General features: G+C 44.7%; 1 protein-coding gene across 1 annotated transcript in view; it reads right to left on the bottom strand.

The window, feature by feature from the left end:
* Positions 1 to 27,652, bottom strand: part of RASGEF1C (RasGEF domain family member 1C) — a 72,053-nt gene that overhangs the window by 3,044 nt on the left and 41,357 nt on the right. The window contains exons 4-12 of the mRNA XM_038771569.1: positions 27,432 to 27,569; positions 15,542 to 15,754; positions 12,527 to 12,601; positions 8,359 to 8,454; positions 7,094 to 7,196; positions 6,895 to 6,974; positions 6,149 to 6,244; positions 3,226 to 3,321; positions 2,124 to 2,247 (exon numbers count right to left, since the gene is read on the bottom strand). Of these exons, the coding sequence (XP_038627497.1) occupies positions 2,124 to 2,247; positions 3,226 to 3,321; positions 6,149 to 6,244; positions 6,895 to 6,974; positions 7,094 to 7,196; positions 8,359 to 8,454; positions 12,527 to 12,601; positions 15,542 to 15,754; positions 27,432 to 27,569 (1,021 nt within the window). The remainder of the gene's footprint in view (positions 1 to 2,123; positions 2,248 to 3,225; positions 3,322 to 6,148; positions 6,245 to 6,894; positions 6,975 to 7,093; positions 7,197 to 8,358; positions 8,455 to 12,526; positions 12,602 to 15,541; positions 15,755 to 27,431; positions 27,570 to 27,652) is intronic.

Below are 27,652 nucleotides of genomic sequence, written 5' to 3' on the forward strand. Positions count from 1 at the left end.
AAAATACAATACCAAAGGTATCAAAATGTAGAATTCACAGGACAAAAATCTATAAAAACTGGACTTTTGCGGTATTGATTCAGTGCTTATTTTGTGCAACGAGCACTGGACTAAACATTTGATCAAAATGCTCATCTTACAAGTGTTGGCCTACTGGCAATTTTTTTGCATTAAGAGACAGATCTGTGAACAAAGTAGTTGACAAGCATAGCTTCCTGAGGGTAGGGATCATGCCTATGAACCCTAATGTACTCTCCCAAGTGCTTAGTATAATGCTCTTCACACAGTAAGTGCTTAGTAAATACCACTGATCGATCGATGGGTAAGGTGGCATAGACACAGTATTAGAGTGAATGAAGATGAACATTTTAGAAGGTGGCTAGTGCAACAGTCTTATCATAATAATAATGACAATAACTGTAAAGCACTTACTATGTGCCAATCACTGTACTAAGTGCTGTGGAAGGTATAAGATGATCAAGTCCCATATGGGTCTCACAGTCTAAGTAAGAGGGAGAACAGGTATTGAATCCCCATTTCACAGATTGAGGCCCAGAGAAGTGAAATGACTTGCCCAAGGTCACACAGCAGACATGTGGAAAAACCACGATTAGAACCCAGGTGCTCCGACTCCCAGGCCAGTCCTTTTTCCCAGCAGTAGATACCATCTAAAACATCATCCATCAGAGCTTCTGCACTGATATATTCTGGTCTCCTTCATGAATGAGCCTTCATGGACCAGCCCTGGGAAGAAATCAGGATGGATATGATTTAAAGGGCTGGTCAAGGTGTAATGGTGTGGTGGAGAGTACAGGCCTGGGAGTCAGAAGGTCATAGGTTACAATTCCAGCTCTGCCACTTGTCTGCTGTGAGACCTTGGGCAAGTCACTTCACTTCTTTGTGCCTCAGTTACCTGGGGATTGAGACTGTGAGCCCCATGTGGGACAAGGACTATATCTAACCCAATTTGCTTGTATCCACTCCGGTGCTTAGAACAGTGTCTGACACATAGTAAGTGCTTAATAAAGACCATAATGATTATTATTATTGTTATTATCACTGAGAAGTGGCTTGTTCTTATCTGCCTCAAAGGCCGGTCTTCTCTGGCTTGAAGCTTCAATGGGCAGACAGATCAAAGGTCCTTCTGCCGCTCAAAGCCCACAGGAATATTCCCCATAACCAGGGGAGAGGAATGGTCACAATTAGGGCCAGTAAAGTTGAGTTCCTCTTCTTTCCTCCCTCCCTACCTCCCTCTGTTGCCGGACAAAGGCCCTGTTGAGTTATCTGCAGCTACTACACGCAGTGACCCAATCTGTCCACCTTGCTTTAATCACTTTAATTAGGGCTGCTAGGAAGTCCTTGGTAGTCCATTTTCCTTGCTCCACTGTGCTTTCTCTGCCTCCAAGGGAGGCATCGCTGTCAGGTGCAATTACCTTGGATTCATTCTTTCATTCATTCATTCATTCATTCATTCTTTTAGACTGTGAGCCCACTGTTGGGTAGGGACTGTCTCTATATGTTGCCAACTTGTACTTTCCAAGCGCTTAGTACAGTGCTCTGCACATAGTAAGCGCTCAATAAATACGATTGATGATTCATTCAATAAATTCAATAAATATGATTGAATGAATGAAGGATGGGTCCTGAGTCCGATGAAAGAGCCAAGCCTCCACTGGACTTCGGCAGGGGAATGGAGCGGGTTGGGACTGGGTATGGGATCAGTCAGTCAGTCAATCTGATAATCGTATTTACTGAGCGCTTACCTGCAGAGCACTATGCTAAGCACTTGGGAGAAGACAACAGAACAATAAACAGTCAAATTCCCTGCCCACAATGAGCTTACAGTTTAGAGGGGGACATTAACAGGAATAAGTGCTTAACAAATACCACTATTATTATTATTACTATTATTAATTATTCCATAAGGAGAGCAGGCATTTTATGCCCATTTTACAGATTTCAATTATGGCATTTATTCGGCCCTCACGTTATGCTAAGCATGGGGGGAGACACAAGGCTATAAGGCCAGACGGAGTCCCTGCTCTATACGAGGCTCACATTCTTCTCTGCATTTGGGTGACATGTGCTCTGAATAACCACAAAACAGGATAGGAGTTCCTTACCATCCTCAGTAAAGATGGGAGCAGTGTGTAAGTAGTGAATGATGTTGTGATCCTGTTCAAATGGACATTCGACCTGCTTCCACGTTATAAATTCTCCAACCTGCTTGGCCAGCTCCAGAAATTTCTGTGAGAAGTCACAAAAGCTGATCGTTAGGGAGCAAAACAAGGAGTGCTCAGATCACACTGCAGAAACTGCTGGTTTGAGATTACAGGAGGGGCAGGAGAAGAAGGTACCCAGGGAATAAATGGAAGGGTAGAAATTTATTATGTAATCCCAGGGAGAAATCATAATACTGCTATTTGTTAGGTGCTTACTATGTGCCCGGGGTAGATACAACATAAACAGTGAAGACCCAGTCCCTGCCTTACACCGGGCTCACAGTATAAGGGGAAGGAAGAATGGGGATTTAATCTTCATTTTACAGATGAGGAAACTGAGGGCCAGAAAAGGGAAGTGACTAGACCATGGTGACAAAGCAAGCAATAATGCTAATAGTAATAATGCTGAGAATAACTGTGGTACTTGTAAAGCGCTTAATGAGCCAAGCACTGCACTAAGCACTGGTTTAGAGACAAGATAATCAGGTCAGACATTGTCCCTGTTCCACATGGGGCTCGTACTCTAAGAAGAAGGGAGGACAGGTATTTAATCCCCATTTCAATCAAAAGTACATATTCTTTTTTCTTATGGTATTTGTTAAGTACTTACTATGTCTCAGGCACTGTACTAAGTAGTGGGGTAGATACAATCTAATCAGGTTGGACCACAAGGGGTTGCAAACACTGAATTACTAGTGGCTTAAAGTGAGAGAGCTTAAATTTTTTAAGCTCTCTCACTTCTGAGACTAGTTCTGGGGCTTTCTCCAGCCTTCTTGGGTATTGCATAGCAGGCAAGTGGCAGAGCCAGGATTAGGACCTATGTCTTTCTGACTCCCAAGCCTGCACTCTTTCCACTCTCTGAGCTTAGCCTGACCTTTAGGAGGTCAAGTGAAATCAACCTTTCCTGTTTTTTGGTCCTGGTAGGGATGCAATGAGATAGAGGGAAAATGGTGGCAATCACAGCACTGGGGCCACGGGGAGATACAGTGGTTTCAAATCTTACTTCAAAGTTGACATGTCCATTGGGGAGGCGATTAGCACAACCTTCGTTCAGAAAGTAAATGTCTTTGATCAGCAGGCTGAAGAAGGGGATGACAATCTGCAAAGGGAATGATATCATTGTTATTTTGGGGGGTTAGGGTTTCCTCGGTGTAAACGGAGATATCATGCTTCCTGAATAACAAAGGAACCTCCATTTCTAGTAAAATGTTACCCCAGCCTAACATTCATAAGTAATAATATTAGCATTAATACTACTTTTATGGTATTTGTCAAGTGCCTCCTATGTGTACTAAGCACTGGGGGGGGATTTCTAGACTGTGAGCCCACTGTTGGGTAAGGACCGTCTCTATATGTTGCCAACTTGTACTTCCCAAGCGCTTAGTACAGTGCTCTGCACACAGTAAGCGCTCAATAAATACAACTGGATGAGTGAATATAAGATAATCAGGGCAGACACAGTCCCTGTCCCATGCTGGCCTCACAGCCTAAGGGGGAGGGGCGACAGGATTTGAACTCCCATTTTACAGATGAGGAAACCAACAGCCACAGAAGTGAAATGATTTTGCCCAAAGTGGCCCAGCACACAAGTGGCAGAGCCAGAATTAGAACCCATTAATTAGAATTAGTGGTACAGTCTGTTTGTCAATAGTCAGCTGACACTTATGAATGGGGATGAACCTGGAATGCTCTTTAGGAACTACGAAACACTAGGGAAAAAAGCCAGATCTTCCCAAGAGGCTCTTTCACTCAGCACCAGTAACAACTGACCAATGAATACGGCTTCAGGGCTATAGGATTTAGGATAACCAAGTCTATTGCCTGACCAGCTATTTGGATGAATCTATGGAATAATAATGGTGATGACAAAAATAAAACATTAGTCTCTCTTAGGACTTTACTATATGCCAAACTCTGTATTAGCCGCTAGGATAGATACAATATATGCAGATTGGATTCAATCTCTGTCCCGCATGAGTCCCACAGTCGAAGAGGGAGGGAGAACATGGATGTGATACCCATTGTACAGAGAGGTTAGGTGACTTGTCCAAGGTCACCCAAGAGGCAAGTGGTGGAGCTGGGATTAGAACATGGGTCTCCAGGGATCATGGCTACTAACTCTATTGCATTATCTGCTCCCAAGCACTTAGTGCAATGCTCTGCATACAATAAGTGCAAAATAAATACTATTGATTGACTGATTCCAGCCCTGTGTGGTTTTCATTAAGCCATGGAAACATGGATTTTTTTAGGGCCCTGGAAATTCCACAGGTTCCAGGAGCCTGGTGGGCAGATTGTCATCCCCTTGGCAAGTGGCAGAGCCAGGATTAGAAACCGGGTCTCCTGACGCCCCTGCTCTATCCACTGGCCCATTCTGGCCCTACTGAGAGCTCACCTCCTCCAAGAGGCCTTCTCAGACTGAGCCCCCTCCTTCCTCTCCCTCTCCTCCCTCTCTCCATCCCCCCACCTTACCTCCTTCCCTTCCCCACAGCACCTGTATATATGTATATATGTTTGTACGTATTTTACTCTATTTATTTTACTTGTACATATTTATTCTACTTATTTTATTTTGTTAATATGTTTTGTTTTGTTCTCTGTCTCCCCCTTCTAGACTGTGAGCCCACTGTTGGGTTGGGACCGTCTCTATATGTTGCCAACTTGTACTTCCCAAGCGCTTAGTACAGTGCTCTGCACACAGTAAGCGCTCAATAAATACGATTGAATAAATGAATGAATGAATTCTGCTTCTCAACCTCTGAAACATATTCCAGAGAACTGGAAAACTGAAGGTTCAATGAGCACCTGACTCAGATATTTGAAGAATATGTGTTTACTTTTTAAATCTTCAAGGAAAGAATCTATCTAGTCTCCCAGATAGACAGACTCACAAGAAGGGCTTGTCTTATCCAGTATAAAGCCAGAAGGGAAAGACAGGAAACAACCAGACAGAGCAATACCGTCATTCCAGGCTTTTATCTAAGTCATGGATTGGAGCCAGAAGCTCAGATTTTACTCTCCTTTCAGTTTTCCTCCTAATCACCCACCCTTCCAACAGACACTCCAGTCAACTGTCTCCTACAGAACTTTCCAAAGTCATAAAAATCAAACCAATTCACACCACTGTCTTCGTCTACTTTACTATTTCCCCAATCCCTAATCTATCTTAATGTTTCTCTCCCTGTAGACTCTAATTTCCTTGTGGGCGGGGATCCTGTCTACTAACCTCCGCCTTGTGCTTTCCCAGGCACTTAGTACAGCGTTCTGCACACAGGAAGCACCCAATAAATATGATTGATTTTAAAATTATATTTTAAATCAATATGATTGATTATAAAATTAAAATCATTCCTGAGCAAGTGCCAAATGTTCCAACAAAGCCAGACACTCAGGACTTCGGTAGGGATAGAATGAGACACACTGCTCATAAAAGGTTGGTGGAAGATGTTCAAAATCAAGACTGTAACCGTGAACAAGGTGGCTGACTTCTTGCGTCTTTCTTTTCCCAAAGGAGCTGCCTAGAAGACTTGAGAGTGGATAGAGTATGGGCCTGAGAGTCAGAAGGACCTGGGTTCTAATTCCGGCTCCACTACATGTCTGCTGTATGACCTTGGGCAAGCCATTTAACTTCTCTATGCCTCAGTTTCCTCACTTGCAAAATGGGGATTCACTCCTACTGTCTCCTACTTAGACTGTGACTCCTATGGGGGACAGGGGCTGTGTCCAACTAAAATAAAGTGTATCTACCCTAATGCTTTGTACAGTGCTTGACACATAGTAAGTGCTTAATAAATACCATGATGATAATAATAATAATTACATTCTTTGCAATATTTCTGGATTCCAGGGTGCAGAACATGCTCAATCAGCTTGGTCCTTCCTACCCCTCCTCCCACCCGCCATATACAACAACACCCCGAGCTGACCTTCTCCCTGTTGCTGTGGGCTGTGAGGGACCGGTGGGCCGCCCCTTTCAGTGCCGTGCGGTAGTTGTAGAAGTTGCCAGTGGGGTCCATCTGATGCTAGAACAGAGACAAGAAAATCACCTTATTTAGTCCTCCCGTTACCTGCCCAAAGCCTTCTTGCAGATGTGCAAGAGAAGAAAGAAAAGTTTCTTAAAACCAGACACTCCCCTCCGACCCCACCATACACACACCTACCTCACCCACACATATACACAAACACCTCCCCACAAACACATCCGCACACCTATACCTCACCTAAACAAGAACACACATATGCATAGACTCCTCCCCCCCCACAAATACCCAAACACACAGACATCCCCACAAACACACAGACCTCACCCACACATAAACACCTCCCCCAAACCCACGCACCCACCTATACCTCACCACACACCAACACACACACGCATAGACAGAGATACCCCCCAACAAACACACAGTCTTCCCACAAAAACACAGACCTCACCCCCTCACATATAAACAAACACATAAACACCCCCACAAACACACACACGCATAGACATAGACATTCCCAGTACACAGACACATGTACACAGGCACCCCCTCTCGATCACACACACACTCACCCACATACAAGCATTCCTCCAATCCTCCCCAAACAAACACACCTACACCAAACACACGCCCACACACAGGCACATTCAGACATGGGTCCCCAGGGTCCTGTCCAGACCATTATTTACCTCAAGAATGAAAAACTTGGCGGTCTTCACTTTGGACCAAGTCTTCTTCAGCCTGGAGACAGGGGCCATGTTCATGCCAGCTGGTGGAGGGGAGAGGAGAGCAGCGGGAAGGGGAGACAGAGTAGTCAGTCAGTCAGACGGGGACGGGGTCTTCGGGGGGACCACTGAGGGCAACGTCTGCGTGGAAGAAGGTACTCACAGATGATAGCCATGAGCGAGTTGAAGTTGCCGATGTTGAAGCACTCACGGGCCACATCGATGAAGAACTCCACCACCTGGGCTCTCTGCTTCTTTTTGGCAGGCTGGAGGGGAGGAAGAACCAGGCCGGGCCATGAGGATTAATCAAGCCATCAATCAGTGGCATTTATTGAGCGCTTACTGTGTGCAAAGCACTGCACTATGCTGTTGAGAGAGTTTGATACAACAGAGTTGGTAGATAGGATTCCTGCCTACAAGGAGCTTACAGTCTTGTGGGGGAGAAAGACAGCAAAATAAATTAGAAATGGGGGAAATAGCATAGTTTTAGGAAATGGACATAAGTGCTGGGGGTGGGCTGAGTAATGAGTGCTTAAAGGGCTCCAGGGGCATAGGTGACACAAGAGAGGAGGGCAGAGAGGGGAAATGAGGACTTAGGGAAGGCTTCTTGGAGGAGATGTGACTAAGATGGTTTTGAAGTTAGGGAGAGTGGTGGTCTATTGGATATGAAGGGGGAAGGAGTCCAGGTCAGAAGGAAGATGTGGGCGAGGAATTGGTGGCGAGATAGATAACACTGAGATCCTGAGAGCAGCTAGGCACTAAAGGAATGGAGCGTGTAGGCTGGGCTCTAGTAGGAGACCAGGAAGGTAAGGTAGGAGCAGAGAGCTGACTGAGTGCTTTAAGGCTGTTGGTAAGGAGTTTCTGTTCGATACAGAAGTGGATGGGCAACTATTAGAGGTTTTTGAGAAGCGGGGACACATGGGCTGAATTTTTTTTTTTTTTTAAAGAAAATGATCCGGGCAACAGAGTAAAGTAAGGCCCAGAGAGGAGAGTGACTTGAAGCAGAGAGAAAGAGAAGAAGCTGATGCAATAGTAAAGATCAGCATGGTAACAATTTGGGTGGCGAGGAAAGGGCAGATTCTAGAGATTCTAGAAGCAGCATGGCCTAGTGGAAAGAGCACGGGCTTGTCCCACAGAAGGCTCACAGTCTTAATCCTATTTAACAGATGAGGGAACTGAGGCACAGAGAAGTGAAGTGACTTGCCTAAGGTCACACAGCAGATGAGTAGCGGAGCCAGGATTAACACCCAGGTCCTTCTGATTCCCAGGCCCAGAATGCTCTCCGGCCTTCCAATAGAGGTGAATGTCACCTTTTTGCATGGCTCAAGGCATCGCCTATGACCTTGAAACGGTTAAGGTCAAGTGAATGGTTTCTCCCGGTTATAGGTGGATCACGTCAGTCTGTTGACCCCTGGGCTTTTCACTTACCATGCAGATTTCCGTTGCTACGAGGTAACAGAGTCTGTTAAACCACTTCACATAGGCTTCCAGGTTTCCAGTCTTGTTCTGTTTGCTGAAACAGGACTGGGGAAAAATTAAACCACAAAGAATCACACTGAGTTGTTCCCGGTTCTGTTATTATTACTACGACGACGCCGGCTGCTACTAAAAATATTATAAATCAAGCAATGCTATTGAGTGCTTACTATGTGAAGAGTGCTGTATTAAGAGCTTGGGAGAATATGATACAACAGAATTAAAGCACTTATTCTGGGCTCAGCACTGTGCTGGAGTAGAGTCATGATAATCAGCTCAGATGGTCCCTAACCCTGTGTGGAGTTCAAAATCAAAGAAAGGGGAGATAAGAAATCTTATCCCCATTTTTGCAGATGTGGAAACAGAGATACAAGAGGTTAAGTGACTTGCCCAATGCCACACAGCAGGCTAGTGGTGGAGCTGGGATTTTAAGCCAGCCTCGGGTGCTTTCCACTTGTTTTAGCACACAGCAATTAGAGCCAGGCTCACAGGAAGACTGTTTTGCTGAATTAAGCCTCTACAAGTTAAGTGGCTGCCAAGATCTCCAGAAGTATTAATAATATTATTATAATAATAATTGTGGCATTTGCTAACTGCTTACTACGTGACAGGCACTTTTTAAAGGGGTAGATACAAGATAATCACATTGGACATGGAAAGGCTCCTGAAGTTGATGTGATTCCAGAAGAGCTTTGAAGAGGTTTCCAGAGCTTCCTTCAACTTCATATTTTAAAATCACCTTGAGAGGGCAGTGGTAAACCTAGAAAAGAATCATATTCTCTCTCTTGCCTGTCAGAGAAAAAGAGTTCATTTCAGTGGGAGGTATTTCTGGACCATTGCATTCAATATTTTGGTTGGAGTTGCGTGGGTAGAGCTTTGGAAATCAAAAGAAGAATCCACCAGGCCTACAGAAACCATCCAACTTCTAGGCCTTGGGTTTTGGCAGGAAACCATGACAACTAGAGGAGTGGCATGGCCTAGTGGATAAAGCACTTGTCTGCTGGGTGACCTTGGGCAAGTCACTTAATATCTCTGCATCTCAGTTAACTCATTTGTAAAATTTGGATTGATAATAATGATGGCATTTATTAAGCGCTTACTATGTGCAAAGCACTGCATGAAGCGCTGGGGAAATTACAAGGTGATCAGATTGTCCCATGGGGGGATCACAGTCTTAATCCTCATTTTACAGATGAGGTAACTGAGGCCCAGAAAAGTGAAGTGACTTGCCCAAAGTCACACAGCTGACAATTGACGGAGCCGGGATTTGAACTCATGACCTCTGACTCCAAAGCCCGGGCTCTTTCCACTGAGCCACGCTGCTTCTCACAACACTTGATCAACTGTGTCCATCCTGATTAGCTTGTATCACCCCAGAGCTTAGTACAGTGCCTGGCACAGAGTAAGCGCTTAACAAATGCCATCCCAAAATAAAAATAAAAAGTAGTGGCCAGGGCATTTTAATGGTCCAGGCAGAATTTTTTCTAATCCTAATTTAAATAAATCAGCCTCCTCCATTCTTCCTGGAATTTACAATCAATAGTATATATTGATAATTTATTTGTTAAGCGCTTACTATGTGCCTGGCACTGTACTAATGTGTTCAAAACATTGTACTGAGCACTTGGCATACAACAGTTAGTCGACATGATCCCTGCCCTCAAGGTTTATTGGCTGGAGACAGGCGCTAAAATAAATTACAGGTAGGGGAAGCAAGAGGGTAAAAAGAGTACCTCTAGAGTGCTAGCTCTTTGAGGGCAGGGATCATGTCTTCCAACTCTACTATGCTCTTCAGAGCACTTAATACAGTGCTCTGCATTCAGTAAGTGCTCAACCAATACCACTGATTGATTGACTGGAGCCAGGGTTGTGAGAAAGCCTCTCTGGCTGGGATCTCTGTATATATGTATATATATATATATATATATATATATATATATATATATATATGTATATATACCTGTATATATGTATATGTGTTGTACATATTTATTACTCTATTTATTTATTTATTTTACTTGTACATATCTATTCTATTTATTTTGTTTTGTTAGTATGCTTGGTTTTGTTCTCTGTTTCCCCCTTTTAGACTGTGAGCCCACTGTTGGGTAGGGACTGTCTCTATATGTTGCCAACTTGTACTTCCCAAGCGCTTAGTACAGTGCTCTGCACACAGTAAGCGCTCAATAAATATGATTGATTGATTGATTGATCTCTGCTGCCACCTTGTGGATTTGCTCCTGCAGGTGCTACCCTGGTAGCATCAGACTGTATTTGGGACCCAATCAAATGGTATTTATTGAGTGCTTACTGTGTGCAGAGCACTGTACTAATAATAATTGTGGTACTTGTTAAGCACTTAGTAAGTCCCAAACACTGTACTCAATGTTTGGGGAAAATGCAATACAGCATGGCTGTTGAGAGGCAGCATGGCTAAGTGGACAGAGTACGGGCTGGGAGTCACAAGGACCTGGGTTCTAATCCCAGCTCTGCCACGTATCCGCTGTGTGGCCCTGGGTGAGTCAGTTCACTTCTCTGGGCCTCTGTTATCTCACTTGTAAAATGGGATTTAAGACTGTGAGCCCTATTCATTCATTCATTCATTCAACTGTATTTATTGAGCTTTTACTCTGTGCAAAACACTGTACTAAGTGTTTGGGAGAGTACAATATAACAGCAGACGCATTCTACGTAATGAGTTCACAATCTAGAGGATTAACTTGCATCTACTCCAGTGCTTGGAACAGTGCTTGGTACATTGTAAGTTCTTAACAGGTACCATAATAATAATTACTATTATTATTCTTATTGTTATTATTATTAACACAGTTGGAAAACGCAATCCCTGACCATAAGTATTTATAGTCTACAGGAGGAGGCCAATATTAAAACAGATTATGGATAGGGGAAAGAGAGAGAGAAAGGGAGAGACAGAGACAGAGTGAGAGACAGAGAGACATTTTTCACTTGCTGTTTCTTCAAGCTAGGAAGGACAGAGAGATGAGTCCTTGCCAAAAAGAAGGACACCATCGGTGGAGGAGGGTGAAAGGGATCAGGCCCTAGAGCAAGCTGGGCAGAGACGGAGCTCTCCCCCATGCCAATAACAAATATCATATTTATTAATGATTAGGGACCTTTGAACTAGACCTCCTGGGCCGAATCATTCTGCATAACATTTTGCTAGAGACAGTGAAGATGTTTTGTGCTGGGATATTGCCAAATCTGGTGGGCCTTCTCTCTCAGCTACAGAACGAGAAGTTCTGCTGGATTTTCCATCTCTATCTGAGCCCTCCTTATTTCTCCTCAGAATCCCCAATACCGAGGCTTTATTCAATTCAATTTTATCTTGCATGTGTCCCCCCCTCCCCCCACTTCACATGCATCTCTGCTTGTGGCCTCAGAACCTCCCTCTCTGTTCTTGTTTTATCCTCTGTGTCCTTGTCTTATTCATTACTGAGGTAACTAAATTAGGATCAATATTGCTTATTCTCACATCTGCACATTTCCTATCATGTCCCTGGGTGTTACTCAAAATCAAATCAAGTCAGTGGCAGGCAGCTGTAGTCTGAGTATTATTAGTGTTCTCTTTTCAACAAATCTCTCTTACCCCCTAGCTCGTGTTCAGGCTGTCAGCAGGGAAAAAATATAAATTGTGATGAAGGCAGAGGAAGAATCCATTCTATTCTACTCCAAAGCCCTAAGCAGCTGCTTTGGTCTGCTACTAGAGAACCCCAAGAATTTCCATCAAGCAGCAGCATGGTCTAGCAGATAAAGCAAAGGCCTGGGAGACAGAGGACCCGGGTTCTAATCTCAGCTCTATCCTTTGCCTGCTGTGTTACCTTGAACAAGTCATTTAACTTCCTTGTGTCTCAGTTTCCTCAACTGCAAAATAGGGATTCAATTTTGTTCTCCCTCCTACTTAGACTGTAAGCCTCATGTGGGACAGGGACTGTGTTCAACCTGATTAATTTGTATCTACCCCAAATCTTAGAACAGTGCTTGGCACGTAATAAGCACTTTAACAAATATCATAAAAGAAATATATTTATCATCCAGAATTAGTCCCTTCTCCCCCCAAAATCACCAAGAGTTGCTTTCCGAGGGGGCTTCCCTCTCCTACCTTGGTGCTGTCGAGAGGGTCTTTACGCCCAAAAGCTTGCACAAATTCTTCCGGCCCAATGTGACCCAGCCTCTCCTGATTATAAAAAAGAGGGAGAGAGAGACATGACCACCGTGTTTGTTAGCTGACTGGCTCTGTAAAACTGACCCACCTGCTCTTATCATTTCTCTTTATGGTATTTGTTAAGTGCTTACTATGTGTCAAGCACTGTTCTAAGCATCGGGTAGATACAAGGTCATTAGGTCGGACACAGTCCCTGACCCACATAGGGCTCACAGTCTAAGTAAGATAGAGAACAGGCATTGAATCTTCATTTTTCAGATGAAGAAACTGAGGCCCAGAGAAGCTGTGACTTGCCCAAGATCTCACAGCAGAGAATTGACAGAACCAGGATTGGAAATCAGGTCCTCCGGCTCCTAGGCCCAGGCCCCTTTCTCTAGCCCACTTTCCTCTGCTTTCGGCATAACAGGTAACCCTCAGGTTTCCTGGATATGAAAAAGCAGCTAGATAAAAGTCATTCTCCACCCATGCCTACTTCTTTCTCTCCCTGCCAGGTTAAAGGTTTTGCTGCAACAAAGAGGGAGAAGATGACATGTGGAGAAGCATGGCATAGTGGATAGAGCACAAGCCTAGGAGTCAGAAGTTCATGGGTTCTAATCCCGCTACACCACTTGTCTGTTGTGTGGCCTCGAGGAAGTCACTTCAATTCTCTGGACCTTAGTTCCCTCATCTGTAAAATGGGGGTTAAAACTGTGAGCCCCATGTGGGACAGGGACTGTGTCTAATCCGATTTGCTTGTATCCACCCCAGTGCTTAGTACAGTGCATGGCACACAGTAAACACTTAAGAAATACTACAATTATTATTATCATTACCAATGAGTGAAATTAAAGAGGAGAAGCCCGGTGGCCCAAGGGAAAGAGCACAGACCTGGGAATCAGAGAACCGGGGTTCTAATCCCAGCTCTGCCACTTGCCTGCTGTGTGACCATGGACATGTTCCTTAACTTCTCTCATCTCAGTTTTCTTACTGTAAAATGGGAATTCAATCAATCAATCAGAGGTACTTACTGAGAATCTACACTTGCAGGGCACTGTACTAAGTGCTTGGGAGAGAACAAATACCTTTCTCCCTTCACCTTAGACTATGAGCAATACATGGAACAGGGACTGCATCCAACCTGATTACCTCCTATCTACCCTAGTGCTTAGAACAGTGCTTGGCATATAGTAAGTGCTTAACAGCTACCACAATTATTGCTATGTAGCCTATGTCTGACCTAATTATCCTGTATCTACCCCAGGCTTACTGCAGTGCTTGGAATATAGTAATTGCTGAATAAATACTCCTCTTGACTTCTCTCTTATTCCTAGATTTTTTTTTTCCACCACTTTGCGCTTCAGTTATATGGTGTGAATGGCTTTGGTGAATAGGAGAAGAAAAGTGAGCCGGCTCTGTGGAACTTTCTGAGGTATCGTGGAGCTGTAACCACGACAAGAGACTTGCCAACGCTCAGCGAGGCCTGGTCACCACTATCAGGCCCTTCTTTTCCTTCTACTCATGACGCCCGGGAAAGGAAGCAAATCGATCAATTGACCAATGGTATTGAGTGTTTACTATGTGCAGAGCACTGTACTAAGCACTCAGGAGACTACAATACCACAGAATTAGCAGACACAAACCCTGTCCTTATAGTCTAGAGGGGGATATGGACATTAATATGAAAGGCAGACATTAATATGTCTGCTAATATGATTTAGCAGAAGCAAAAATCAACTAACTTTTTTCCCAAAATAACTTTATGGGAAAGCGAAGCAGGGTGGCCTAGTGGATACAGCATGGGCCTGGGAGTCAACAGAGCTTGGGTTCTAATCCTGCCTTCACTTTTTTTTTTAATGCTATTTGGTAAGAGCTTACTATTTGCCAGGTACTACTAAGCACTAGAGAACATGCAAGCTAATCGGGTTGGACAACATCCCTGTCCCCCACGGGGCTCCCTGTCTTAATCCCCATTTTGCTCTTAACAAATAGCATTAAAAAAAAAGTGAAGGCAGAATTAGAACCCAAGCTCTGTTGACTCCCAGGACCATGTTGTATCCACTAGGCCACCCTGCTTCGCTTTCCCATAAAGTTACATTGGAGGCTCCCAATGTAAGTGGAGACAAGAGACCGGAGGCAGACACATCAGAAAGTATCAAACAGTAAAACATAACGCAGACCAGTACATACAATCAAAATCAGTAGGGGCTGGGATCATGTCTAATTTCCTCCTATAGGACCTTAGACAAATTCCCTTCACCATTCTGGTCATCCATTTCTAGCCTTCAATATCTAGCCTCCCTCCCTCCCTTCATTCATCCATTCAATCGTATTTATTGAGCGCTTACTCTGTGCCAAGCATTTTAGTTAATAATCATTATGGTATGTGTTAAGCACTTACTATGTACTAGGCACTGTACTAAATGCTGGGGGGAATATGAGCAAATCATGTTGGACACACAGTCCCTGTCCCATGCGGGGCTCACAGTCTCAATCCCCATTTTATAGATGAGGTGATTGAAGCACAGAGAAGTGAAGTGACTTGCCCAAGATCACAGGAGACAAGTGGCAAAGCCGGGATTAGAACCCATGATCTTATGACTCCCTGGCCCGGGCTCTATCCACTAGGCCATGCTGCTTCTCTAAGTGCTTGGGAGAGTACAATTTAACAATAAACAGACACATCCCCTGCCTGCCACGAGCTTACAGTCTAGAGGGGGAGAAAGGCCTTTACACAAATACAAATAAATATATTACAGATGGTGTGGGGGAGGTGCCATGTTTGATCTGATGAACCTGCATCTCCCTCAGAGCTTAGTACATTGCTTGGCACATAGTAAGCACCTAATATGAAAATTATGATCATTATTATCCATTGAGGAAAGCAGTTCTCAAGGCGAAACAGAAACCCAGAATAATTCAGTGGGCTTCAAGACAACTTAATATATTCCCCTGTTCACCAGAAAGACTACTTACCAATTCCACATGTGTTAGCTGTTGGGCTAGTGTGTACGGGTCACTGCAGACACTCAGGATTTCTCTCTGAATTGAGGGTGGTTTTGTTTTAAAAGAAACAAGCTTGTCAGAGACAGAGGCATTGACTTTGACAATACCTTCCTGCCTGTGGCTAAGAGCTGCCAGTTTCTGATTCAGTGCTTGTAAGACTTGATTCATCCTTTTCCAGTACGCCTGAAGGAAAAGCAGGGAGAGGAAGGAGAGAAGACAGAGCCCGTGAGCCTGAGAGAGAGTCAAGCACTTGAGATGTTTCTCTTGCCCCAAAATAGCCACATCAAGTTAGGGGTTGCAATTTTATTTTCAGCCATGCTATTTCAAGATAACCATTTGGCCTAATTACAGGTCCATTCCCTGAGTCCAGCCCACAGGGATGTTTTGGCTGCTGTGAAACTGAGGCAGAATCCTACTAGAATTTTCAGTTTGGTTCCCCCCTCCTCCATTCCCAGATGTCTATTAGAAAGAGCCCAGACCTGGAAGTTTGGGAACCTGAGTTCTTAACCCAGCTCAGCTATGTGACCTTGGACAATTCACTCAACTACTCTGTGCCTCAATTGGTTCATCTGTAAAATAATAATAATAACGATTATAATTGTGGCATTTGTTAGGTGCTTAATATGTGCCAGGCACTCTACTAAGCACTGGGGTAGATATAAGCAAATTGAGTTGGACACAGTCCCTGTCCTATATGGGGCTCACACCTGCAATCCCCATTTTACAGATGAGGTAACTGAGGCCCAGAGAAGTGAAGAGACTTGCCCAGAGTCACACAGCAGGCAGGTGGAGGCAGGATTAGAACCCAGACCCTTCTGACTTCCAGGCCCATGCTCTATCCACTAGGCCATATTGTTTTTCATGGGGATTCAGTACCTGTTCTCCCTCCTCCTTAGCCTGTGAGCCCCAGGTGGGAGAGGGACTGAGTTTGACCTGATGATCTTGTATCGACTCTGGCACTTAGCATAGTGCTTGGCACATGGTTACTGCTTAACCAATACTCCAACTATCAGAAGGAGTATTAGATGGCTGTGTTCGCAGAACATGATCAAAGTCCTGAGGCACTACTAGGGGACACCACTCTTGGAGTTCACAGATAAGGACAAGTAACTTGCACTTTATTTGGCAAAGGACACAGATTCCACACGGTTGCAGAGTGTTTTTCTGGAGGAATCCCAGACCTGCTCCAGAGCTTCAGGTGCTCCTCCTAGTCCCTAGATTCCATCACCTGGTCACAACGTGGCCTACTGGAAAGAGTCTGGGCCTGGGAGTCGGAAGTCCTGGGTTCTAATTTCGGCTCTGCCACTTAGCTGCTGTGTGACTTTGGGTAAGTCATTTCACCTCTTGGTTTCCCATTTGTAAAATGGGGATTTTCCCCCTTTAGTCCGTGAGCTCCGTGTGGGACAGGAACTGTGTCCTGCCTTGTGATCCTGCGGCTCCCCAGTGTTGAGTACAGTGCTTGGCACATAATAGGCACTTAAAACTAAAAAAAGGACCCAAAAGCAATTGATCCCTTGTAAGGCTGGACGGGTGGCGACCCTCAATCCTACCCAGATCCTCTTGCGGCACGTGCTCTCTGGAGCGCTTAGCTCAGTGCCATGCACACAGTAAGTACTCAATAAATACCACTGACTGATTGATCCAACAGGTCTCTGGGGCTCACAAGTAAGGTTCCTCCTGCCCTCTGTGCTGAGTCCATGTCATGTAACATATTATGGCCAATCACAGGTGCGCAGGGCAGCTGGGGACGTGATGGCTGCCTCCCACTCGGGCCTGCTCTGGTGGTCCTCCCAGGCCGATGGCGGCTGCACACTGAACTCGGCAGCTGCCGGGATGAAACCAACGAGGCAGTATCCACCACCAAGCTCTGCGTTATTGGGATAATCCCAGCTCAAAAGTGTGAGCGTCTTGTCGGCAGCTGGGGCAGGATTCGATCAAACCTCGGTATTTACTGAAGGCCTCCCGGGCACCTTCAGGTCGGAAAGAGAACGAGAGATGAGGAGGCATAAGCGGAAACATCAAATATGTTGATGCAACAAGGACGACCTCTTTGTGGGCATGATGAGATGGGGACTGTGGGTTCTGTGCTATCATTTTCAGTCACACACATGCTCAGAGGTGAACTGCACCGTCAGCAGTGTCTGCTTCACACACTTCCACTGCATGTAGCACTCTACTAAGCACTTGTGTACACCAAAAGCAAGCAACACGATCCCTGCCTTCCCGGGGCAGACATAATAGGAGAGATTAGCAGATTCAATTTGTAAGTATACAGTGGGGTGCAGGAGGGGGTGATAATCTTTAAATGGTATTTATGGAATGCTGTGAGCAGAGCACTGTACTAAGCACTTGAGAAAGTTCAATACAGTGGAGCTGGTAGACACGATCCCTGCTCACAGGATGAGTTTAAAGTCAGAGGATCTGGGTTCTAATTCCAACTCTGACTCTTGCCGGCCACGTGACCTTGGGCAAGTCATTTAAATTCTTTGTACCTTGGTTTCCTTTTCAATAAAATGGGGATTCCATTTATTAATAACAATAATAAAAAATAATAATAATAACGGTATCTGTTAAGTGTTTACTATGTTCCAAGCACTGTATCAACTGCTGGGGTAGAAATATTCAAATTCGGTGGACAGAGTCTCTGTCCCACATGGGGCTCACAGTCTTAATCCCCATTTTACAGATGAAGTCACAGAGGCATAGAGAAGCTAAGTGACTTGCCCAAGGTCACATGGGAGAAGCCAGGATTAGAACCCAGATCCTTCTGACTCCCAGGCCCATGCTCTATCCAACTAGACCATGATGCTTCTTAATTTCTCCCTCCTACATAGACTATGGGACCCACGTGGATCAGGGACTGTGTATCCTGATTGCCATAGTGCTTGGCACAGAGTAAGAGCTTAACAGATACCACCATTATATGGGTGACCGGTCCCTAAGCAGACCTCTTCCGGGAAATCCAGATTCTCTCATTTCTCACCGTGGGGGGGGAAGACATGGAGTCCCTTTGGCGGGCTTTATTTTCAGAGCTAGGCATCTCAATTAGTTGGTTCTACTGAATCAGTGGTTGTCTTGTATTCGTAATAGTCACTCAGCGGTGACTGCCTGGGATTATTAACATGGCCACTGCCACCAGTCCTTCCAGCGAATTCATCTGCATCACAATTCATTGCAATGCTCGGGCACTTCCTGCTACACAGTGGTAGGTCCCCATTACTGGCTCCTCAGAGGGTTTTTAATATTCAAAATGGTAATTCTGTCCGATGAGCATTCTGCTCACAGTGGCGGCCTCGAAGGGGAGGACCGTCCCTGGTCTCCAGGGCGGATTTCTGAAGCGGAAACCATCTCTGCCGCAGGGCCCAGAGGGACCCTGACCCCTAAAGAGAACCCGGGGGTCCAGGAGCCAAGTAATAATAATAATAACAATAGTAATAATAATAATAATAATATTTATTAAGTGCTTAATATACGTCAAGCACTGTTCTAAGCTGTGGAGTAGATACAAGGTAATCAGGTTGGATGCAGTCCCCTTCCCATGTGGGGCTCGCAGTCTTAATCCCCACTTTACAGATGAGGTAACTGAGGCCCAGAGAAGTAAAGTGAATTGCCCAAGGTCACAAAACAGACACGTGATGGAGTGGGATTAGAACCCATGACCTTCTGACTCCCAGGCCCATGGTCTATCCACTACTCCAAACAAGCACTAATATTTCTAGACCATGTCTTCCCCTCCAGAATTCCTGAAAGCCCTGTTTTGCATTCAGATCTCTTCACTGGTTTATTTCATAGTAATAATGGCATTTAGTAAGTACTAATTATGGGCCAAACATATGTGTAGATGAGATTAGAAACAACCCCTTTCCCACTGAGGACTCATAATATTTTTATCCCCATTTTTTATCAGAGGAAACGGGTCCAGAGAGGTTCGGTGATTTGCCCAAGGTCACCCAGCGGGCCTGTGGCAGAGTTGGGACTGGGACCCAGGTTTTCTGACTCCCAGTCCCATGCTGGGAGTCAGGACACACTGATTCCTCAGTCTTAAAAATGTCCTAGGTTGACTCAAACCTAAAGTGAGGGCTCTTTTTTCAGAAAAACAGTGTACAGGCCTGATTGGATTTCTGGTTCCCTGTGGCTCTTGGACCTAAGAAAAAGGTTTGGCTCATCAAGCCCAGCTTTGCCCCGATGCAGAACCTGTATTCACAGACAATAATGATAATACTAATTATGGCATTTACTCAGTGCTTACTACGTTCCAAACATTGTACCAAGCCCTGGGGTAGATACAAACTAATCAGATTGGACACAGTTCCTGTCCCATATCCCCACTTTATAGTTGAGGAAACTGAGGCCCAGAGATGTTAAGTGACTTTCCCAAGGTCACACAGCTGTCAAGTGGCTGAGCTGGGAGTAGAAGCCGGCTCCTCTGTCTCTTTCCACTAGGTCCATCTCTCCAACATGCTCCCTTCACCCAGGCTTAAGACACACCTGGCCAAAACTGGATTTTGCCGCTGAGCAGACTGCTTAAACAGGCACTGTTTTAATTCTAGTGAGCTCAAATGACAGTAAAATCAACATCACAACCGCACCCACACCACCGATTTTATCTTCCTTCCTATAGCTGTGGCATTTTTAAAGGAGGCTTTTGATACCATCTCTAATTATCCGGCATGCCTCAAGAAGCAGGTGAAGTTAATGGGACATTTTGAAAAACAAACAGCTCAGAAGCAGCCTTAGATTTCGGGCAGTCAGCTGTCTGACACTTGGCTTGTTCACGGGGCAGATGAAATTTTTCTTTACACTACATCCTCAGCCACCTAGAGGTTAAGGCGGCCCTCATTCAGTGTTGAAATAATTTTAAGCACTTAAGCATTTGATGTTCACCACATCCAGATCTGTGATTAATAACATCCATCTCCCACTCTGGACAGTAAGCTCCCTATGGGCAGGAAATGTGTCTACCAACTCTGCTGTATTACTCTCCTAAGTATTAAATACAGTTCTGTGCACATCATCATCATCAATCGTATTTAGTGAGCACTTACTGTGTGCAGAGCACTGTACTAAGCGCTTGGGAAGTACAAATTGGCAACATATAGAGACAGTCCCTACCCAACAGTGGGCTCACAGTCTAAAGTGATAGTGCTGAATCAATATCAGTGACTGATTGATGGATGAATAATAATAATAATAATAATAATAATAATAATAATAATGGTACTTGTTAAGCTCTTACTATGTGCCAAGCACTGAACCCTTTTGTGTGGAGGCTTGTACCTCCCTTGTGCATTTTTGAACTCAGGGCATTAGTTTGAATGGGGTATTTGAGGTGGTTTGGCTTCCTTTCCATTTTGACAGGTGTGAAAAACCTGGATACACATAGTCTGGGGTTGTGGGTTCTACTCCTGACTCCCCCCCTTACTTGCTGTGTGACCGCAGGCAAGTCATTTCTCTGTGACACAGCTCCCTCATCTGGCAAAAGTCTGTTCTCCCTCCTTCTTGTATCTACCCCAGTGCTTAGTACAGTGCTTGGCACATAGTATTTAAGTACCACAGTGATTATTTTTCTCTGGAATCCTGTTCACCCTGTCATGTAAAGTCTGAGCCTTGTCACAGGGGTCAGCACCTTGTGGCTTTTCAAAAACAACATCTTCAGTACTCTTCCGTCAAAGGAGGCTGTGAAACCCTGATCTGCAAAAAGGGACAGTTCCAGGGGAAAGGCCCAGGCTTAGAAGAGAGAGGATAAGCTTAGCTTATTAATAATAATAATAATAGTAATAATAATAATAATGGTATTTGTTAAGTGCTTACTATGTGCAAAGCACTGTCCTAAGCGCTGGGGAGGTTACAAGGTGATCAGGTTGTCCCACCGGGGGCTCACAGTTTTAATCCCCATTTTACAGATGAGGTAATTGAGGCACAGAGAAGTTAAGTGACTTGCCCAAAGTCACACAGCTGACAGTTGGTGGAGCCGGGATTAGAACCCATGACCTCTAACTTCAAAGCCCGTGCTCTTTCCACTGAGCCACGCTGCTTCTCTAGTGGAAAGAGACTTAGTGGAAGGCTTAGTGGAAAGAGCCTACGCCTTGAAGTCAGAGGACCAAGGGTATAATCCGGTGTCTGCCAGATGCTTGGTTTGTGACCTTGGGCAGGTAACTTCATTACTCCGGGCCTCAGTTTCCTCAACTGTAAACAGTATTCAATACCTGCTCTCCTTCCTACTTAGACTGTGAGCCCCATATGGGCCAGGGACTGTGTCCAATCTGATTAATTTGTATCTACCCCAGCACTTAGAATACTGCTTGACACATGATAAGACCTTAGTAAACAGAATAACAGTAATAATAACAATGATAAAATGACCTAGTGGATAGAGCCCAGGGCTGGGAGTCAAAAAGACCTGGGTTAAAATTCTGAGTCTGCCACTTGTCTGTTGTGTGACCTTCAGCAAGTCGCTGAACTCAGTTCCCGCATCTGTAAAATGGGGATTAGGACGGTGAGCCCCAAGGGGACAGGGATTGGGCCCAACTTGATATTGCTGTACAATACACTCCCAAGCACTTAGAACAGTGCTCTGCACACAGAAAGTGCTCAGTAAGTACAACTGAATGAATGAATAAATTAGCTTGTATCTAGCCCAGCACTTAGTACAGTGCCTGGCAAATAGTAAGCACTTAAAAAATACCATAATTACCAAAAAAAACCCCAAAACACTGCAACCACAAAGTGCCGGACCAAAGGAATGGTAGCCCACAGCTCAGTGGGAACTTCTCTATGGACACTGTCTCAAGGCCTCCATTAATGACCGGCATTTCTAGCATAGCGATTTCCACTCAATTTGCTCTGCAATGGACTGGCACCAGGGACACCCCTGAAGCCTCAAGGGGAGTGAGTGTGTCCCCCCCCCCCCCCAATCAATCAACAGTATTTATAGATCCCTTACTGTGTGCAGAACACTGTACTGAGCACATGGGAGAGGACAACCCCCTCTAGACTGCAAGCTTATTGTGGCCAGGGAATGTGTCTATTTACTGTTATATTGTACTCTCCCAAACACTTAGTTCAGTTCTCTTCACACCATAAGCCCTCAATATGAATGACTGACAATATAACAAGATTACAGTCTAGAGGAAAAGACAGACATTACTAGAAATAAATAAATTATGGATAGGGACATAAGTGCTGTGGGGCTGGGAGGGAGGGATGAATAAAGGGAGCAAGTCAGGGTGAAAAGGCTTTAATTCAAAGCATTCTTTTCCATGCTTCCAGCTGGTGAGTAGCTTGCCAGAAAGTAGAAACAAAAAGTGTCCATCTGCAAATCACCCTGGTCTCTCTCTATCCCCCCTCAACAATCAAAAGACAATCAAAAGACAAGCTTCAGTTTGAACCGTCTCTGGGTCTTGAAAGGGAAGACTTTTCAATAGCAGCCATCGGCATGGGGCCCAGAAATCCCACTTTTAATTAAAACATTTATTTTTAACTGCAAACCACAGGGAAGGGTAAGAATCACATCTGAGCAGGTGCAGTCTCTCCCATTATTTCACCATTCTAAATAAGCCCCAGGACCTGACAGAGTAGAGGAGGGGAGGGAGGGAAAGCGAGCTTCAGGGTAATCTGCAGGAGATGAGATAGACTAAGAAATCCTTAGGAATTTTCCTGGATCTGCACCCTTGAAGCACTTGATAGTCACCGTCTTGTCCCCCCTGACCCGCTGCCCCCAGCACTTATGTCCATATCCTTACATTCTGTCATTTCCTCCATCTGTAATTTATTTTTTTTTGTCTGTCTCCCCTCTAGTCTTTAAACTCCTTGTGATTAGGGAACATTTCTATCAACGATTACATTATACTCTCCCAAGCGCTTAGTAGAGTGGTTTGTACACAGTAAGCACTCAATACCACTGACTGACTGATTTTCTTCATCCTGTTTCACAATGGCTGTCATGGGCTCTTCCTTGACACACAGCTCTGACAACCTGACTGACGAGTCCTTTGACGTATTATAAATGCATTTGCATTTCTGGGAAGTGAGATCTTAAATTATTTACTGATGGCATTTAGGGAACAATGGGTTGCAATCGGAGGTCTTGTTAACATCCAGGAAATGAAGTTAGTTTGGGGCAAAGAAAATGGAAACTCTATCTCTCTGGTCTGCCATCTCACTTACGCCTTTTCTAACCTCAGCAGCATTCCTTTTTTGAGAAATAGTCCTGTTCTGTTAATTTATATAACTCAGGTTCCTGAAGTCTTTTCATTTATGGCCCCTATTTCTCCTAGGGCTGATACTCTTGTCCTTTGCCTGAAAACACCCCAGTAAATGAATACCAGTTTGATTTTTGCGGAGCAGCCCGGCCTAGTGGAAAGAGCAGAGCCTGGAAGCTATTGTTATTATCAATAATAATAATAGCATTTGTTAAACACTTACTATGTGCCAAGCACTGTACTAAGGCTGGGGTAGATACAGGATAATCAGGTCCCATATGGGGCTCTCAGAGTAAGTAGGAGGGAGAACAGGTATTGAATCCCCATTTTGCAGTTGAGGGAACTGAGGCACAAAGAAGTTAAGTGACTTGCCCAAGATACAGCAGGTAAGTGGCAGATCCGAGATTAGTCATTCATTCAATTGTATTTATTGAGCACTTACTATGTGCAGAGCACGGTCCTGAACGCTTAGGAGAGTACAATATAACAATAGACACAGTCCCTGCCCACAGTGAGCTTACAGTTTAGAGATGAGCTTACAGAGCCTCACTCCCAGGCCTGGACTCTTTATAATAGGCCATGCTGCTTTCCTTATTTGGTAAGTGTAGTATTTGTATGGGCTAGGCACTGTACTAAGCACTGGGGTAGATATAAGGTTGGACACAGGCCTTGTCCCTCATGGGGCTAACAGTCTTAATTCCCATTTTATAGGTGAGATAACTGAGGAATGGAGCAGTTAAGTGGCTAGCCCAAAGTCACACAGCAGACAAATGGAGGAGCTGGCATTGGAACCCAGGTCCTCTGACTCTCAGGCCTGGGCTCTTTCCACTAATGCCACACTGCTTCCTTGCAGAGGCGGTGTCTTTTCTTAGGCAGGAGGTGGTGGGGTCTGGAAGAAGTTTTGACATATGAATAATAAACAGCCTCTGCATGCACGGTTACAGGGTTTGGCATCGGAGAGCAGTTGTTCCCTTAAGAATGGGACAAGGAAAACAGTGTGTGTCTCTCCAGTTTCCCGACAGGGCTTATTATCTTAGAAAATGATTTATTTTGAAAGGTGAAACCAGTTGGGGAAGCTTTCTAAATCCTCAATAAAGCTAAATCCTAGGGCCCTCATTAAAGAGACAACGCCTAAAATAATTTAGGTAGAACTCTTCATTTTACCATCTAGTGCTTGAAAAGAGCAGGGAAAACACTTTTCTGTCCTTACTGATTTGTTCTTTCCTTTCAGCAAATGTTTATCTTTGTTCAGGAGCTGTATAGGGGTTGATGAGCAGTGTGGTAGAGTGGAAAGATCTCGGGCCTGGGAATCAGAGAACCTGGTTTCTAATACTGGCTCCTCCACCTGTCCATTGTGTGATCTAACATAACATCTCTGGGTCTCAGTTTCCTCATCTGCAAAAACGGGGATTCACCACCTGTTCTCCCTCCTCCTTGGACTGTGAGCTCCATGTGGGAAAGGGACTGTGTCCAAACTGATTAACTGGCATCTGTGCCAGCACTTGGAAAGTGCTTGACACATAATAAGCACTTTACTAATACTATTATTTTTTATTATTATTACTATTACAAATAATAATAATACCTCTAGATAGCTAGAAGATATCTAGCTGTCTTTTGTCCTTGAAGATACCACCGACAGTGAAGTTGACAGATGGGCACATGTGTGGTTGATGAGCACCTTGCCAAGCTCTTGGGACAGTCCAATAGTCAGAAGACATGATCCCTACCCTCAAGGTGCTTACCATCTGAGTGCAGAGCACTGTATCGAGTGTGTGGGAGAGTACAATGGAAGTACAAGATTTAGCCCTTTCCCTTATGAATCCTTACTCTGAATTCTAATTTAGGGTTCTGACACTAGGCCATCTAGGAATAAATGTTGCTTCTGGAGAAAATTTCTTTTTCCCAGCAAATAGAATTTCACACCTCAAAAAACTTCCAGCGGAAGCAAGTGGGTCCCTCTAACCAGAACTGAACATTTCACACTCACCCTTTAAGTTTATGGCCCGAGGTTAAAAGGACACAAAACGAGCTAACGTTCTGGCCCATTGAGCTTGTGGTCTTTAAAGGGAGCTTCCTACTGACATTACTCAACATACAAAATAAACTCCGTATCCTCTATCTGTTCTATTTCTGGGCCCCAGCTTCCCTATATTAATGATGTTCTGGGGGTGAACAGAGTGAGATATGGAAGGGGGAGACTCACCCTCACTGGGTTTCTAAGAGCAGAGTTTGGAAGTGTCAGGGAAGCAGGGTGGCCTAGCGCATAGAGCATGGGCCTCGGAGCCAGAGGACCTGGTTTCTAATTCCACCTTCACCACGGGCCTGCTGTGTGACCTTGGGGAAATCACTTCACTTCTCTGTACCATGGTTATCTCATCTGGAAAATGGGAATTAAGTCCTCCTCCCTCCAACTTAGAATGTGAGCCCCATCTGGGGCAGGAACTGGCACAAAGTCAGCGCTTACGTACCATTAAAAAACTGTTAAAAAAGAAAAAGAAAATGAGGTCACCACTCTTCCCACCTTCAAAGTCTTCTGAAAATTGCAACTCTTCCAAGAATCCTTCCCAGTTTAAGCCTTTTATTTCCTCTATCCGCCTTCCCCTCTGCATTGACTGTGAATTTGGTTGTGTACCTCTTAAGTACTTTGATATTTACCCCACCCTAACAGCATTTATGTATATACTCTGATTATCATTTCCCCCATCCCTAATCTAATTAAATGTCTGCATCACACTGTAAGCTGCTTGTGGGCAGGGAACTTCAGGTAGAGGCGATCAGAAAAAAATACGATTTCTTGATCGAGGCAGGGCAAATGTAGTGCTTTCTCATACCTGTATTTACATGCAAATACACACAGTACTCAAAAGGAAGAGAGGAAAGAATTTCTTGGGGTAATCATCCACGCTATCTCAGAGAATCAATTTCCCAGAGGCCTTTGGAGTCGGGCTGCCTTTGTTCCACTGGGTCTTGTGTCCTGACAAAGCGACTCTGGGGCAAACATGGGGAACGAAAAATATGTCCATTATGGTGTCAGACTCCAACCCAGTGAGGTCACCGGGGAGACCCCTGAATGTGAAGGAACATGGGGAAAGAGAAAGTATCTTTTCTTTGCGAAGCTGATAGCTGTGGTCATTCCAGGAAATTCTGTAGTGTGGGCTTCAGAGAAAATACAGTGCCTGGCACATAGTAAGCACTCAACAAATACTATTATATAGAACCCCAAAAATGTGGAGGGAAAAGAGACATGATGAAAGGTTTGGATGGATACGTTGTTGGAGAATGAACTGATAACTATTATCAAAAAGAAAGATGACTGACTTTTAAAGGACAAACTCTGTTTTTAGAAATGAGGGTGATTAATGGCCAGAATGTAAGGGGGAGGAAAGGGAAAAAGGGGCGGGGGGGAGAGAGAGAAAGAAAAGGAGAGAGAGAGAGAGAGAGAGGAAAAGAGGGGGGGAAGAGGGCAAAGGGAGAAGAGGGGAGGGAGGAGAGAGGTTAAAGGAGAGGGAGTGGAATAAGGAGCAAGGAATAGAAAGGGGGAGAAAAAGGGAGCGAGAGAGAGGGTAAGGGAAAGAAAAGAGAGAAGAGAAGGGGGGAAGATTTCTCCAGAGCGTTTTCCCAGCTCAGTGCCAAGAGTCTCTACTGTCACCCCTCACCTCGTCACACGGTGCTATTCGCTCAATCAAGTCCTTCAGGTGGCCAATCATCTTTTCTTCCTGGAAATCATAAGGAAATGTCTCCGTCCATTCTGCTAGCAGCTGAATGAGTTTGGGCCCAAATTTTCGGACTCGGGCCTGAAACAGAAATACAGAAAGTGGAAGAGAACACAGCGGAGGAAGCCAGGAAGCCAGCTACAAGCCGCCTGGGCTAGAAGGTA

Source organism: Tachyglossus aculeatus, chromosome X2 (assembly GCF_015852505.1).
Source record: "Tachyglossus aculeatus isolate mTacAcu1 chromosome X2, mTacAcu1.pri, whole genome shotgun sequence".
In the NCBI taxonomy this organism is placed as follows: Eukaryota; Metazoa; Chordata; class Mammalia; order Monotremata; family Tachyglossidae; genus Tachyglossus; species Tachyglossus aculeatus.